General features: G+C 43.0%; 1 protein-coding gene and 1 long non-coding RNA gene across 8 annotated transcripts in view; one reads left to right on the forward strand and one right to left on the reverse strand.

Moving 5' to 3' along the window:
• depdc5 (DEP domain containing 5, GATOR1 subcomplex subunit) overlaps positions 1–16,186 on the reverse strand; it is an 89,777-nt gene that overhangs the window by 9,541 nt on the left and 64,050 nt on the right. For all 7 annotated transcript variants that reach the window (XM_089007413.1, XM_089007412.1, XM_089007410.1 and 4 more), the window contains 4 exons: positions 13,022–13,100; positions 7,621–7,727; positions 1,771–1,866; positions 1,410–1,542 (listed from right to left, as the gene is read on the reverse strand). In XM_089007413.1, the coding sequence (XP_088863539.1) occupies positions 1,410–1,542; positions 1,771–1,866; positions 7,621–7,727; positions 13,022–13,100 (415 nt within the window). The remainder of the gene's footprint in view (positions 1–1,409; positions 1,543–1,770; positions 1,867–7,620; positions 7,728–13,021; positions 13,101–16,186) is intronic.
• On the forward strand, positions 12–14,315 carry LOC148891957 (uncharacterized). The gene is made up of 3 exons (XR_016116354.1): positions 12–307; positions 14,020–14,158; positions 14,258–14,315. It is a non-coding gene; the product is annotated as an uncharacterized LOC148891957 (long non-coding RNA).

The raw sequence follows: 16,186 nt of genomic DNA on the forward strand, positions 1-16,186 counted from the left end.
GTAGACAAAACAGACACAAAAAATGTATTATCTCGCTTTCTTTTTGTGATCGATATTGAACAATACAAACATGTCGAGTCACAACGGAAAGCTAAGGATAACGTCCGATTTGGGGAGATCTCAACCAGTGTGTGTGTGTGTATGTATGCAGGGGGAAATGGAGTCAGTGGCTGCTGAGAATAGTGTGGCTCAATATTATTTGACATATAAGGCGCATGGTAATCTGAAGAAAATGAAGGCTTTTGGGTGCGCTAGATAGTCTGGAAAATACAGTAATCGCAGAAGATCAGACCATTGTCATCAAATGGTGAGTATAGTTTTTGCTTTTTGAATGTTGCTGTGCCGATTACCATTTTGTGTTTGGGAGCCTTTTACTGAGCGAGTTGCTTGTTCTGTAGCCACAAAGGGACATATGTTTTCTTGTGCCGGTCCCAAGCCCGGATAAATACAGAGGGTTGTGTCAGGAAGGGCATCCGACGTAAAAGCTTGGCCAAAACAAACATGCGGATCAAACCTTTAAAGATGGAGGCCACTGATTTGCTGTGGCGACCCCTTGAAGGGAAAAGCCGAAAGGAAGACATATTTTTTTATACAGTGGTTGAAAAAGCGTCTGCCCGGTGGCCCAGGGCGTATAACTTTTACATCGGGCGTACAACTTTCAAAATGTCTCAGCCCGGGTGGCCGACAACTTCTTCAAGAAAAAAAGTGTTTTTTTTTTTTTTTTTCAAATCAAATGTTTGTTTTATTCAATAAAGCAAAAGCTACAAGCAAACTGCTACAAGCCACGTGGATTCCTCTTTCTAAGCGGCTTTCAAAACTCTCAAGTACACTTTTCAGTCGCGGTGTAGTCCGAAGCACGAAACAGGATTGGCTGCCGGTGCCGAGTATGCAAATAACAATTTGCAAATGATAATTTGCATACTCGGCACCGGCAGCCAATCAGAAGCCTTGCTTCGGACGACACCTTGACTGAAAAGTGTACTTGAGAGTTTTGAAATGCTTAGAAAGAGGAGTCTACGTGGCTTGTAGCAGACAACGCAATGCAGACATTGGATTGCGCACCATGACGACAACTGGAGCAAAATCTTCAGCAAGGGATATTAATCATAAAGTAAGCAAGGGAGCATTTGTCATAGGTACTTCCTTAATTAAAAAAAATCCTTTATACTTCACAACTTTTTTTTTTGCGATCAGTCGTCTTATTGTGTGTTTCAAGTTGTGAAAAATGGGGCACACAACTTTATGGCCGGGCAGGCAAATTTTCAGAGTTGTCTGCCCGGGTGTCGCTAACTTTTTGTCATGAGTTTCAGACGCTGGTATCGCGCTTTAACAGCATCTGAAGCTGTAACGAAGTGCTTAACAAAACAGAGGAAACAACTAAATTATTTGCATTACATACAGACTTTTACCTGCATAAGATCAACAGCCATGCTCTGCGTAGTTATATCCTCAACATTGGTGACTAACCAGTGGATGACTTCAGCGCTTATGAAGCAGTTTAATGGCAGGCCTCTCTGTTCTGAGAGTAGGAGTACACCTGTCCTATATGATTACAGATTCACAAATAAATCTTATTTCCCACTACACAACTCCATAGTAATAATTTAAACGCACACGCACGCATGGGCGCGCACCCGCATGGGTGCGCACACGTACACACCCGCATGGGCGCGCACACACACACACACACACACACACACACACACACGCAGGAAGCCATAGATCAATGTCCATACTATGATGTGATCAGTTTGCCATATACACACTTACGTGGGATTTTTGATGGCCTCTAGGATTTCCAAGAGTGTTGAGGAAGAGGACAGAAAAACATCCTGCAGTGCAAACGACCCATTGTTTCCCACTAATCTGTCCAAAAACAAATTGATGAGATATTTGTCAAAAAATGCTGAGCGGTCACATAGTAATGAGCACAGAAATAAAGGAATCATTCAACCCTTTGTATGTAGCATGACTATTAGATAATTAAGAAATAAAAAAAAAAACTGTAATGTACACACACTGCTTTTACGAGACAATAATTTAGACTTTAATAGTATACTACAGTATTTTTAAATCTTTTGAGGCAAAGCACATTTCTTGCATTGAAAAAAATCCCACGGCACACCACTAACCGAAAATGTAAAAGAAAACCATATTTTAACATCTAATTGTGATATTGTTCCAATGAGCCTTTAAACACTGAACATTACATTACAAAGCATTAAATAGGAACCTAAATTAACATCAATCCAATACAGTGATACATCGGTTAATGAACGCTTTAGAAACACACGGAGCGCCACAGTGAGTGATGTGTCGTTCGCGAACGAGACGGTTCTTGGCGCTCCTAATAAGGTGATAGCAGCTGACTTTTTTCTCGATTCTCCGCCCTCACGTGATTGGTCAAGGTCCGTGGTAGAGGAGGGGTGGGGGGACACACACGCAAGATACACGCAGCAGTGAGCGGAGCAGGGGTGCAACAGCACGCTGTGAGCACACGCCACAGGAAAGGCATGGAGCTAAAAAAAAAAACCCCCCAAAAAAAAAAAAAAACAAAAGTGAAAAAAAAATCAAAAGTGAAAGGTGAGGAAATGGATAGAAAACAGTGAAACTTGGACTTGTTTCAACTTTATTGACAGGCAGAGTGTAGACTGCAAGGTTAAAATATCCCATTAATCAGGCTCCACAAATAACCCACACAAGCCATCTGTACAATTTGAAAAGACAAGACAAGCAAGGGAACCAGCTATGAATGAAGTTTCTAGTGTGTCTGTCTGCAGCTGTTGCAATATTACAACTTCCAAGAAGGACAATCCAGAGCTCCTTGAGACACTTTATGCAAAAAGCTATCCATTCCATCAAGCCATCAACAACCATCACAAAGGCCAATAAAACGACTTTATTATATAGTACAGTTTATTTCCTGAATTAAAATAACCATAGCACATTTATTATACAAAAAATGAGGTATATCATGTGTAGTTTTAAGGCTTATTTAGTTGAAAATGATGTTTTACGGGAACCTGGGAACGGATTATTCTCATTTTAATGGTTTCCTATGGGAAATCAAAGTTTGGAATACACATCTTTTCACCTTACACGCAATTTCTGGGAACCAATTAAGTTCGTTAGCAAAAGTATCACTGTATTTGGTGCATTTATCTCTCTCACTCTCACGCAAATATTATATTTATTTATGGTATACTGTATTACTGTCTTTTTTTAAGCCATTTCATGGTAAGATCAAAGCATAGACATCAAATAGTGAGTATAGTTTTGCTTTGTTTTGAATGCTGCTGTGCCGATGACCATTTTGTGTTTGGGAGCCTTTTACTGAGCATCTCCATCTTTATTAAGTTCATTGAGTCACTTGTCCTGTGCCACAAGGGGACACAAGCCAGTGTGTTATTGTGCTGGTCCCAAGCCCGGATAAATACAGTGGCTTGCGAAAGTATTCGTACCCCTTGAACTTTTGCACATTTTGTCACGTTCTGACCACAAACATGAATATATTGTATTTGCATTTTATGTGAAAGACAAACACAAAGTGGTTCACAATTGTGAAGTAGAAAGATAATATTACTGACCTTTAAAATTAAAAAAATAATAAAAAACTGAAAAATGCGGCGTGCGAAAGTATTCAGCTCCCATGTGTTAATACTTTGTGGAAGCACCTCTCGCTGCAATTACAGCTGCAGGTCTTTTGTTGTATGTCTCTACCAGCTTTGCAGATCGAGAGAGTGGATTTTTTGTCCATTCTTCTTTGCAGAACAGCTCAAGCTAAGCAAGATTGATGGATAGCATTTGTGAACAGCAGTTTTCAGATCTAGCCACACACAGTGGGGCCTCGGTTTACGAACACCTTGCCTGACGAAATTTTCGGTTTATGAACGTAAAATTTATGAAAATTAAACCTTGGCATAAGCACTACTTTTCGGGATACACATGGAGCGCCGTCCCACCAGGGCTGGCGGAGTAATCTTCGACGGAAGAACACCAAAGCACACGACCGAACAGCGCCCCAGCCGTCCTACCTTTCCACACCCCCTTTATCTGAATGCACACGACGATCGTCTTCAACGATACTTTTGCTGATATGGGCCCGAAAAAGACCCCACCACAGGCTCGTGTTCAGCCGAAGAAGACAAAACAAAATTACAGCCGAGGAGAAGAAGGTGATCATTGAGAAACACGAACGAGGTGTGCGTTTGTCTGATTTAGCGGCCCGGTACCGATATGCTAAGTCCACCATTGCTACCATCCTTTGCAACAAAGCTTTACACAAAGGCTTTATTTACTTGATGCTTTCACGTGACTGATGACACCTAACTATCCCTTAGGGATTATTGGAAGAACCATTTCAATATGTATCATTGTGTTCAGCTGATAGAAAAGGCTTGGCATGATGTTACCCTTCGATCCTTGAAAGCAGCATGGATTATTTTCGATTGTATTTAGGTCTGGACTTTGACTGGGCCATTCTAACACATGAATGTGTTTTGTTTTAAACCTTTCCATTGTAGATCTCACTTTGTGTTTAGGGTCACTGTCCTGCTGGAAGGTGAGCCTCTGCCCCATTCTCAAGTCTTTTGCAGATTACATCAGGTTTTCTTCCAAGATTGTCCTGTATTTGGCCCCATCAATCTTCCCATAAACCCTGACCAGCTGCCCTGTGCCGACTGATGAAAAGCAGCCCCGCGACATGATGATTCCACCACCATGTTTGACAGTGTGAGATGGTGTGTTGAGAGTGATGTGCAGTATTAGTTTTACGCCACACGTAATGTTTTGCATTTAGGCCAAAAAAATTTTCATCTGACCAGAACACCTTCTTCCACACGTTTGCTGTGTTCTCCACGAGGCTTCTTATGGCTTTCTATCAACAATTGTTCCGTTCTTGCTACTCTTCCATAAAGGCCAGATTTGTGCAGTGCTGTCCTATGGACAGACTCCACAATCTGAGCTGTGGATCTATGCAGCTCCTCGAGAGTTACTGTGGGCGTATAGCTGCATCTCTGTTCAGTGCTCTCCTTGTTCAGCATGTAAGTTTCGATGGATAACCACGTCTTGGTAGGTTTGCAGTTGTGTCATACTCTTTCCATTTCTTGATGAGGTATTGAACAGTGCTCCGTGAGATGTTCAAAGCTTGGGAAATCTTTTTATAACCTAACCCTGCTTTACCTTTCTCCACAACTTTATCCCTGACCTGTTTGATATGTTCCTTGGACTCCATGATGCTGTGTTGCATGCTCACTGACCAATGCAAACCTCTGAGGCCATCACAGAATAGCTGTATTTATACTAAGGTTAGATTACACAATGGTGGACTCCATTTGGTCATTAAGTCAACAGCTGATCATTCAACAATCATCAGGCAACCTCTGAAGGCAACTGGTTGCACTCAGAGGGGGGCTGAATACTTTTGTACGCCACATTTTTCAGTTGTTTTATTATTTTTTTTATTTGAAAGCCATGTATAATTTTATTTCTACTTCACAATTGTGAACCGCCTTGGGTTGGTCTTTCACATAAAATGCCAATAAAATATATTCACATTTGTGGTCAGAAAGTGACAAAATGTGTGAAAGTTCAAGGGGTATGAATACTTTTTCAAGCCAGTGTCCAGAGGGTTGTGTCAGGAGGGGCATCCAACATAAAAGCATGGCCGAAACACACATGCGAATCAAACCTCTGAAGGTGGAGGGCACTGATTTGCTGTTGCGACCCCTGAAGGGAAAAGCCGAAAGGAAAAGAAGAAGATCTTCATGCCAAGTAAAACAATCAATTTTAAATTGTTTTCTGTGTGTCAGCCCAATATATTCAATCCCTCTCCTCTGGACATTTCTGAACTATCTCAGTCTGGCCTCTTTCATTTTCTCTCCAAAACCTGTAATATCAGTTGTCCCTCTGATATACTCTTTCCCGATACTATGCAAATTGGTCACTCCCAATGAAAACCTCAATATCTTCAACTATCTTCATCTCTGCTACCTCCAGATCTGATTCATTTCTTTTCTTCGTCAAAACATCATTGCTGGTCTCACCAGTTTTATACACCTTTCCTTTCATTTTTGCTGAAACTCTTCTATCACACATTACACCACATCTTCAGCCATTTGAGCCTGTTTGTACACGCTTCTTCATCTCATTTCCACACTCGCCATTGCTCTGGACAGTTGACCACAAGTACCTAAAATCAAGCCTTGACCTTCTTTACCTATTATTCCTCTAACCCCACTCTTGTACTTCGGTCCCTCCCATTCATGCACATCTCTCATTCATACACATGCACTCCATCTTGCTCTTCTTTCCAGGGCAAACCTTAATCTCTCCAGTTTATCCTCCACTGGTTCCTTGCTCTCGCTACACATTACAATGTCATCTGCAAACATCATCGTCTAAGAAGATTCTTCTGTAACTCCATCTGCCATCCTGTTCATCACCATAGCGAATAAGAGGTGACTGCTGGTGAAGTCCCACCTCGACCTGGAATTTCTCTGTCACACCGACAGCACACCTCATAACTGTTTGCAGTCATTGTCTGATGAAAGAAGTGAGTGTGAGGTTTCTTACGCTGCATTGAATGTTTATGTCGTAAAACTCAATATTCTGTGGGTCCTTGAGTTTGGAGTAACAATGATAAAAACCCTGTCACTGGATGGACACATTTTCGCACATGCCTGGCAGTGAATGAGTTACAGAAAACACGGCATCTGTCACACTTTTTTGGCATGAAAATGTGAACTATTGTTCACAGATGCTGACTTCTGCTCTCAGTCCAAATTCAACTACTCTTTCCCAAAGTTTCATTGAATGGCTCATCAACTTTATTCCTCTGTAGTTACGACAACTCTGTGACGTCACGCCAAGACGTCTTGCCTTGCTCGAGAATCAAAACAATGGCTTAAGATTTGGAGAAGATGCTTTCTTGTTACTCATTCAGTTATGAATATGATTCAAATACTTCTGAAGAGGAAAACATAAATGTTTGCAATCGATTAAAGGAGTCCTCCCATATCAATTCGAGCCGTCAAGGACAGCATGTAGTGTCCCAGAAAATGCAAAAGATGGCGCCAATGCGCAGTTGGAAATGGGCCGATTTGTCTGCTGGGAATTTGAGTCAGCGAATATCAAATAGTTGTCTTGGTGCAACACACAAATATTCACCATCGCGGATCAACATCAAGTTTTCAGACCAAACAAAGTACCGCAAAATGCATTGTGTGTCGCTTTCTCGGTCAGTGGCGTTCCCTCCGTGACGTGACGTCAGGAATCGTCACCAACTCAAAAACAAGACTTCCTGAATATTCAGCGCGAGTATTAAAACGTAAAATATAGCTATATGCAGTGGGATCTTTGTAAAATGCGCTCAGTAGAAGTCATTTGAAGTGATTTTACAAATATTGGACACAACTTGTCTGACAGTGTCGGTTGTCCTTTAATAGTCCCGCAAAGGGGATATTTGCAATCCACAGCAGCAAAATTAAAAGGGGTGAGGGTTGGGGGGGGGGGGGGGGGTGGAAAGATAAAAAAACAAAGTTTTTGAAGCAAAAGAGAAATGTCAGAAGACGTAAATGTATAGAAGTTACAACTGTCACAATTATCACAATTAATGTTTACCTTGGGTCAACACTCACGCCAGTTGCAGTTTCTCCTGCTGACTGTACTGATGTTTCACCTGTCACTTGGAATCCTTTGTCCCCACCTTCAATGTATTCAGCAGTGACCTACATTAGATTGGATTAGATTAGGGTAACCTATATTGGTCCCACAATGGAGAAATTCACAATTCACAGCATGAAAAGAAGATAAACAGAAAAAGCTCTAGAAGAACAAAATATGAATCAAAACATTAGCAATTTCGGCATCATGATAATTTCTCTCTCATAAAATTGTGTTTTTTGCATTGAAATAAGACTGAAAAAGTGGGACACGTCTGTGTAAGCTCTCAGTCGTCTCATCTGTACAAAAGTAAGGTTTTAGTTCGCTGACGAAGTCTCTTGGATAGAGGCAAACGTCCGATACCTTCATTCACGAGAAACCTTCTCATCGATGAAAAAGTGGGAGTGGAGGTCCCCCATTCACGTTGTCATTGAAGCAAATGCTGAACTTGAGTCCACAGGCCAAAGCGAACCGATCACAAATAATAAAAATACAAACAGTGTTAGCACGAAGAAGAATAAAAAGAATAAAAAAAGACAGTATGAGAAGAGAAAATGGAACATGGAAAAACATAGCGACAATCTGGAGAGAAGTGGTTTGAAGATCAGCCAGGTGAACCAGCAGCTGAGAAGTTAGGACGTAAACTTCAAGAAGACAGCGATAAATGAGGCATTGTCTTCCAAACAATTTGTCTGTGTAAGCTCTCAGTCGTACAGGAGTGGTCCATCGATGAAAGGGTTTCTTCAGCCGTCATCTGTACTTCTTTGAAGGTGTCGGACGTTTCGCTTCTGATCCAAGATGCTTCTTCAGCGAACTAAAGTGTTACTGGTAGTTTCACCCCTATATATATATATATACAGTAAAGTCTCGTTATATCGATATTCAAGGGTGTCCGAAAAATTATCGATATAACCGGGACTATCGATATATCCGACCCTGTTTGCATGTAATTTTCTCCGTGCGTGCATAGAAATAGTATCAATATAACCGGGACTATCGATATATCCGATATCGATATAACGAGACTTTACTGTATATATATATATATATATATATATCCCTACTGTCCAGACATGGCGGTGCCGGACTCTGCCATGATAGGTCCCAGCTCTCAGGTTGGGGGGAGCAGAGGACTACTCCCTGCGGCTCCACTGATTGTTCCTATTGTCCTGAATAACAACTGGCCTGATTGCCCCACTTGCTCCGGTATCATCAGCATGACTAATCCTATGTTTCCTAAGCAGGCTGTTGTATGAACGATCCAAATTGAACCTCAACCCACCATATCAGTTTAGTGAAGGATTTAGCTGTTTTATGAAAATCGCTTCTTTCCCCTTTCAAACCATCTATGTTCTTTCGCTAAGATTTTAACTTCATTGTCGTCAAATGAGTGGTTGCTAGCTTTTAGGTGCATGTGTACTGCCGATTGAGGCCCACTAGTATTATCCCTGCGATGTTGATAAAGACTTTTTTTGAGAATTTGTTTAGTCTCCAGTAAGACTTTAGTTCGCCGAAGAAGCATCTTGGATAAGAAGCGAAACGTCCGACACCTTCAAAGAAGTACAGATGACGGCTGAAGAACCCTTTTCATCTTCAAACAATGGCAAAGCGGCGAGGAAATATGGTGTCAGAGTGTATTGTATGGCGATGGAGAGCTAAAAAAGATCACCTAAAAATACTCACAGTAAGAGAAAAGCTTTCTGTGGTCCTCAGAGTGGCTGCTTCAACGAAGTTGTTGGACTTCACTTTGACAGTAAATTCAGTTATTGCAATTTTGTTGTTTTATCACAATAGATGTATTTACATTTCAAAAACCAGAAGCTCTTCATTTACAAATGTGATTGCACTTTAGTTTTCATATTTAAATTTTCAGACCTTAAGATTTGAAGGAGGCAAAATAACATGCTTATTCTCTGAAATATATTGTTATCATCATTTGTTTCAGATTTACTGTATTATTTTCTGCATTAAAAATAATTTGGTGTTCAAAAAGTTTGATTTCAAACTTCAGTCTTAAAAAAGGTCGGCTGAAAATCGGGGCCATCTTATAGTCGGGCCAATACGGTACAATTACTACTTTCTTCTAGGCAAGACAAACAAGTTTAAGATGAGGTTTAAGATGAGACAATGCAGAGGTCAAAGAACCCAGATGAAGGTGAGCACTTTCAAACGTGGTTTTCTTTCATCTGTGCTTCTTGTTTTCTTTTCGGCTTTTCCCTTCAGGGGTCGCCACAGCGAATCAATGTCCTCCATCTAACCCGGTTTTGTGCATCCTCTTCTCTCACACCAGCTACCTTCATGTCCTCTTTGACCACATCCATAAACCTCCTCTTCGGTCTTCCTCCCGGTCTCCTGCCTGGCAGGTCAAGGCTCAGCATCCTTCTCCCGATATAGTCGCTCTCTCTCCTCTGTACATGTCCAAACCATCTCAGCCTGGCCTCTCTGGCTTTCTCTCCAAAGCCTCTAATATGAGTTGTCCCTCTAATGTACTTATTCCTGATCCTATCCAACCTGGTCACTCCCAAAGAAAATCTCAATATCTTCAGCTTTGCTACCTCCAGCTCTGCTTCCTGTCTTTTCTTCAGTGGCACTGTCTCCAGTCCAAACATCATGGCTGGTCTCACCACTGTTTTGGATTGGACACTTTTCCTTTGATCCTAGCTGAAACCCTTCTATCACACATCACACCTGACATTTTTCTCCAGCCGCTCCAGCCTGCCTGGACACGCTTCTTCACCTCTTTTCCACACTCTCCATTACTCTGGACAGTTGACCCCAAGTACTTAAAATCCTCAACCTTTTTTATCTCTTCCCCCTGTAGCCTCACTCTTGCACTTGGAATCCTTTCATTCACACACATATATTCCGTCTTGCTGCGACTGATCTTCATTCCTCTCCTTTCCAGGGCATTTCTCCACATCTCTAGTTTCTCCGCCACCTCTTCCCCGTTCTCGCTACAGATCACAATGTCATCTGCAAACATCATGGTCCAAGGAGATTCTTGTCCAACGTCGGCTGTCAACCTGTCCATCACCATAGCAAATAAGAAGGGGCTCAGAGCTGACCCCTGGTGGAGTCCCACCTCCACCTTGAATTCCTCAGTCACACCGACAGCACACCGCACAACTGTCTTACAGTCATTATACATGTCTTGCACCACTCTGACATACTTTTCTGCCACTCCAGACTTCCTCATGCAATACCACAGCTGGGCACTCTGTCATACGCTTTCTCCAGATCTACAAAGACACAATGCAATTCCTTCTGACCTTCTTTGTACTTCTCTATCAGCATTCTTAAAGCAAACACTGCATCTGCCGTACTCTTTTTTTGGCATCACACCATACTGCTGCTCACTAATGTTCACTTCTGCTCTTAGTCTAGCTTCAACTACTCTTTCCCAGAGTTTCATTGTATGGCTCCTCAACTTTATTCCTTTTTAGTTAGTACAACTCTGCACATCTCCTTTGTTTTTCATCTGTTTTTCGTCTTTCATCTGTGCTGAATATTGGAAATAAGAAGAAATGGTGCGCAAGCACAAAAAGCAGAGCTGGAGGTAGCAGAGCCCGAGATGTTGAGGTTTTCTTTGGGTGTGACCAGTTTGGATAGAATCAGGAATGAGTACATTAGAGGGACAACTCATATTAGAGGCTTTGGAGAGAAAGTCAGAGAGGCTAGACTGAGATGGTTTGGACATGTCCAGAGGAGAGAGAGTGACTATATCGGGAGAAGGATGCTGAGTCTTGAACTGCCAGGCAGGAGACCGAGAGGAAAACCGAAGAGGAGGTTTATGGATGTGGTCAAAGAGGACATGAAGGTAGCTGGTGTGAGAGAAGAGGATGCACAAAACCGGGATAGATGGAGGACACTGATTCGCTGTGGCGACCCCTGAGGGGAAAAGCCGAAAGGAAAAGAAGAAGGTGCGCAAGCATAAACAACAGTTCGGGCAAGTCACCCCACATGACAAGTCTGCACACATCTGCTCGGCACCTCTCTCCATGGCCAACTTTAGACTGGAAGAGAGTCCAACCACTCAAGAGGACTGGCACTAGAGTGCAAGCAAGCTACTGACTGTATATATATCAAGGAAGGTGCCGCTAGTATGTATAATGTGAACTTCTCAAACTCGTACAACTTTCCTTTTCCTCTTCCACACCCCAAGAGTCAAATTCTAGACAAGAGCCTGTGATCAGGCCGCAAAGATTCCCGTCTCTGGCCGTCCAGCTCACATTGTACCTGACCTCACGACTCCTTTCACAGCGGGTGAGTCCATGAGAACGAGGACCCATGTTGTGACTGTCATCCTGACAAGAGGTCTTTTTAAGGACAACCGACACCATTTTTTTGTTTCCGAACTGACATCAGAAAAACGTTTTATAGCATCTAAAATACCCAAAACACACATGCTGATATTTTTAGTCAAATGCAAAACACCAATAAAAATGACTTAAATTGTCCCAAAACTACTTCAAAATTATCTGAGAAAGTTTCAGTTTCAGAAGGTCCTGCCCCCTTGTTCGTGACGTCATGCCAAGATGTGTTGCCTTGCTCAAGAATCAAAACAATGGCTTCAGATTCGGAGAAGATGCTTTCTTGTTTTTCATCCAGTTATGAAAATGATTCAAATAGTTCTGAACAGGAAAGCATAAATGTTTGCAATCGATTAAAGAAGTCATTCCGTGTCATTTCGAGTCATTTGGATAAAATGTAGCATCCCAGAAAATGCACAAGATGATGCCAAAGCTCCGTTGGAAATGGTCTGATTTGTCTGCTGGGAATTTGTGTCAGCGAATATCAAATAGTAGTCTTGGTGTAACACACAACGATTCACCATCGGGTTATTTATGTGTTTTCCTTCTAATTTCGCCATCCACACGGATCAACATGAAGATTTCAGACCAAACAAAACACCCAAAATGCATTGTGTGTCGCTTTCTCGGTCAGGGGCGTTCCCTCCGTGATGTCAGGAATCGTCATCAACTCAAAAACAAGACTTCCTGAATATTCAGCGCGAGTCTTAAAAGGTAAAATATAGCTATATGCGGTGGAATCTTTGTAAAATACGCTCAGTAGAAGTCATTTGAAGTGATTTTACAAATTATGGACACAACTTGTCGGGAGGGGTCGGTTGTCCTTTAAGCCACCGTTTGTCCGATCCCTCATCTGAGACCTATTTTCGATTGGTGAGTGAGTGTGCCATGGGCATAAAGCAGACATGTCCAGCTCAAGGAGGGCCACTGTCCTGCCTGTTTTACATCTGACCCGGCTGCAACCTAGGAGAGCTGGAAAACAGGCAGGACAGCGGCCCTTGAGGACTGACTTTGGACACCCCTGGCATAAGGCCTTCGAAAAAGTTTACCTTGCGTGGACTTTCTGCATTTGGGAGTTCTGAAACAGTTGTGATAGGTTTGGCCTTCTGCTGTTGCTCTTCCAAAGTCCTTAGAAGAGAAAACAAAATAAAAAGAGAAAACTCATCAAGGCAAACATTCTTGGCTATAGTGTTTAAAATTAAAATCAACTAATTGAAGCAGGAATGTAACCAAATATGTAGATTTTTATGAGTGCACATTTTTTATCACAAGTATGAATTGACTTTGTACAAGTCATGAATATGCACAAGTATGAATATGACTTTTGCAACATTTGTCAAGTACATTTCCAAAAAGGAGACCGCATTAAATTTACCCCAGTTGTAGTCCTGGTGGTACCAAAATTCAAATTTCTTGCACAATGGAGGGATGTGCCAACATGACTCATTTGGATGAAAATCAAAACTTTCATAGACCATACGTCTGTGTAAGCTCTCAGTCGTTGTCCATCGATGAAAAGGTTTTTTCAGCTGGCATCGGTACTTCTTTGAAGGTGTCGGACGTTTCGCTTCTTATCCAAGATGCTTCTTCAGCGAACTAAAGTCTTACTGGTAGTTTCGGCCCTATGTATATCGCTACTGTCCAGACCATGCTTATTTGGTGTATAATAAGTTATTGTTGTATCATGGTCAATAATGTTCTACTACCCACATCTACATAATTGAGTCTTGAATAGAAATGGTTTATATAAGTTGCCATTCTTCTTCTTTTCCCTTCAGGGGTCGCCACAAATCAATGTCCTCCATCTAACCCTGTTTTGTGCATCCTCTTCTCTCACACCAGCTACCTTCATGTCCTCTTTGAAAACATCCATAAACCTCCTGTTTGGTCTTCCTCTCGGCATTAGTACACAAAATGTTCACATTCTTTATATGTAAAAATGGCATTTTATTGGTGTCTTAAATTTTTGTGGTGTCGAGATCGTTAATGTGTGTGTGTGTGTGTGTGTGTGTGTGTGTGTGTGTGTGTGTGTGTGTGTTTAACACAGGGTGTTGTGATGCGTCTAGTGCAGTAGCGCAGTAGCTAGAGGCAAGAGGCATGTTTACCCGCCACCTGCTTGAAACTGTCTCGCTTACAGCTCACTGCCGCTGGCTAGCCCTTAGTGGTGAACAGGGAAGGAGCTCTATGTAAGTCTTCCTCTGCCAGTATACAGCCTCTCCATCACCAAGACTCCTGTCGGGCCTCCTCGTGTCCACACATGGTAACTGGATGTCTCGCGACTCCAGGCTAATCGACATGGGATCTCGCAGCTGCAATGGTCCCCAGAGGTCAGCTGCACAGGCCCATGTAGTGGACATGCCCTGGAACTGACCAACCACTGCCCTGCTGCCTTGTGGGTAAGTTTAGGAAGACAAAGGCTAGGAGAGCACACCCTGAGAGAAAAGCAACGTGTTCTGGTGGCACACTTCTAAAAGACTGGAGCTCCGGCAGCCTCCTGCAACTGTGGAAGAGTGCCGGTCTTCCTGGGCTCCCCTTGGCACCGGATCCCACCCTCCTCCAGTGAAGAAGTGCTGCTGGGACATGCACGCCCCCACTTGCACTTAAAATAATTTCTCTGTGCAGGTATCCATCTCTACCTCGGTGGGACCATCTACCGGAAATGGACCACAGTCTGGTGGCGATGGGGTGTCTGGTGACGGTAGCAGGTATGTATGCACCGGAAGCGCCTAATCAGAACTCTGCACACCAGCGGCACAGGGCTATTCATGGTCGCTCGCCATCACAAACACCATCTTCCAAATGAAAAACAAGCACAAAGCATCCTGGATGCACCCACACTCTAAACATTGGCACCTGATCGATTACACCATTGTGAGACACTCAGACATAAAAGACTCACTCGTACAATGAGAGGAGCTGAGTGCTGGACTGACCACCGACTCATGATGACCAGGCTTCGTCTCCAGAGGTCAGGGAAGAAGAGGCTGGACTGCACCCGGCTAGCAGAGCCGATGGCTCGGGACAAACTGTCTCTCTCTTGCTGAAAACCTGAAAGACATTGAGCCTATCCTGCTGGGAGAGGACTCCATTGATGGAAAATGGTCCACGATCAGCTCCTGGCTCTATGAAGCAGCATCCACATCTATCGGATATAAGCGCAGAAAGCACCAGGACTAGTTTGATGACAACACAGACACAATTCTGATAACCTCGATGCTCAAACACATGCACACAGCACACAGTGCTGTACTCAACAACCCCACATCAACTGCGCTCCGGCAGCAATGGCAGAAACTCAGGGCGGAGGTGCAGTCAAAACTATGTGCCCTGCAGAATGAGTGGTGGACATCGAAATCGGCTGAAATACAATCTCAAGCCAATAAAAACGATATGCACAACTTTTATTATGGAGTAAAAGCTATCTATGGCCCAAGAAACTGTGGTGTCTCCCCTCTGAAGTCCAGTGACAGTACAACCCTCATAAAAGACCAGAAGCTCATCACCAAAAGATGGGCAGAACACTTTGAATGGTTACTCAACAGAACAGACCCTTTAGTTCTAGAGGAGCTCCCTAATCGCCCCACCATCCAAGACCTTGACCTTCCACCAACCTTTGGAGAGGTTAAGAGTGCTTTAAAATCTCTGAAAAGCAACAAGAGCCCTGGTCCTGACAGTATCCCGGCCGAGATCCTCAAGCAAGGAGGCTACCTTTGTACCCGTGCCCTCTTCCTCTTCATCAGCAATGCGTGGAAGCATGAAACTGTGCCTCAGCAGTGGAAAGATGCAAATATTGTCACCATCTACAAAGGTAAGGGGGGTTAATCCCTCTGTGGTAACAGCCATGGCATCTCACTACTGGCAGTTGCTGGTAAAGTCCCGGCTAAAATGATGCTACATAGACTGATAAACTGCATCACAGAAGATCTGCTGCCAGAATCCCAGTGTTGTTTCAGGAAGAACAGGAGGACCGTAGATATGGTCTTCACAGCTCGGCAGCTTCAGAAGAAGTGTAGGAAACAGCACCAGAACCTCTTTGTTGCTTTTATTGATCTGTCAAAGGCCTTTGACACAGTCAACAGGAATATTCTCGTGAAGTTTGGATGCCCACAGAAATTTGTCAACATCCTCAACCAATTTCACAATGGGATGACATCAGGTGTGACTATCGGGGGCCATGAATCACACATTTAAAATGAGTTGCCCCACATGCAAGT

This window comes from Hippocampus bargibanti, linkage group LG11 (genome assembly GCF_051943395.1).
Source record: "Hippocampus bargibanti isolate YZ-2025 linkage group LG11, ASM5194339v1, whole genome shotgun sequence".
Classification (NCBI taxonomy): Eukaryota; Metazoa; Chordata; class Actinopteri; order Syngnathiformes; family Syngnathidae; genus Hippocampus; species Hippocampus bargibanti.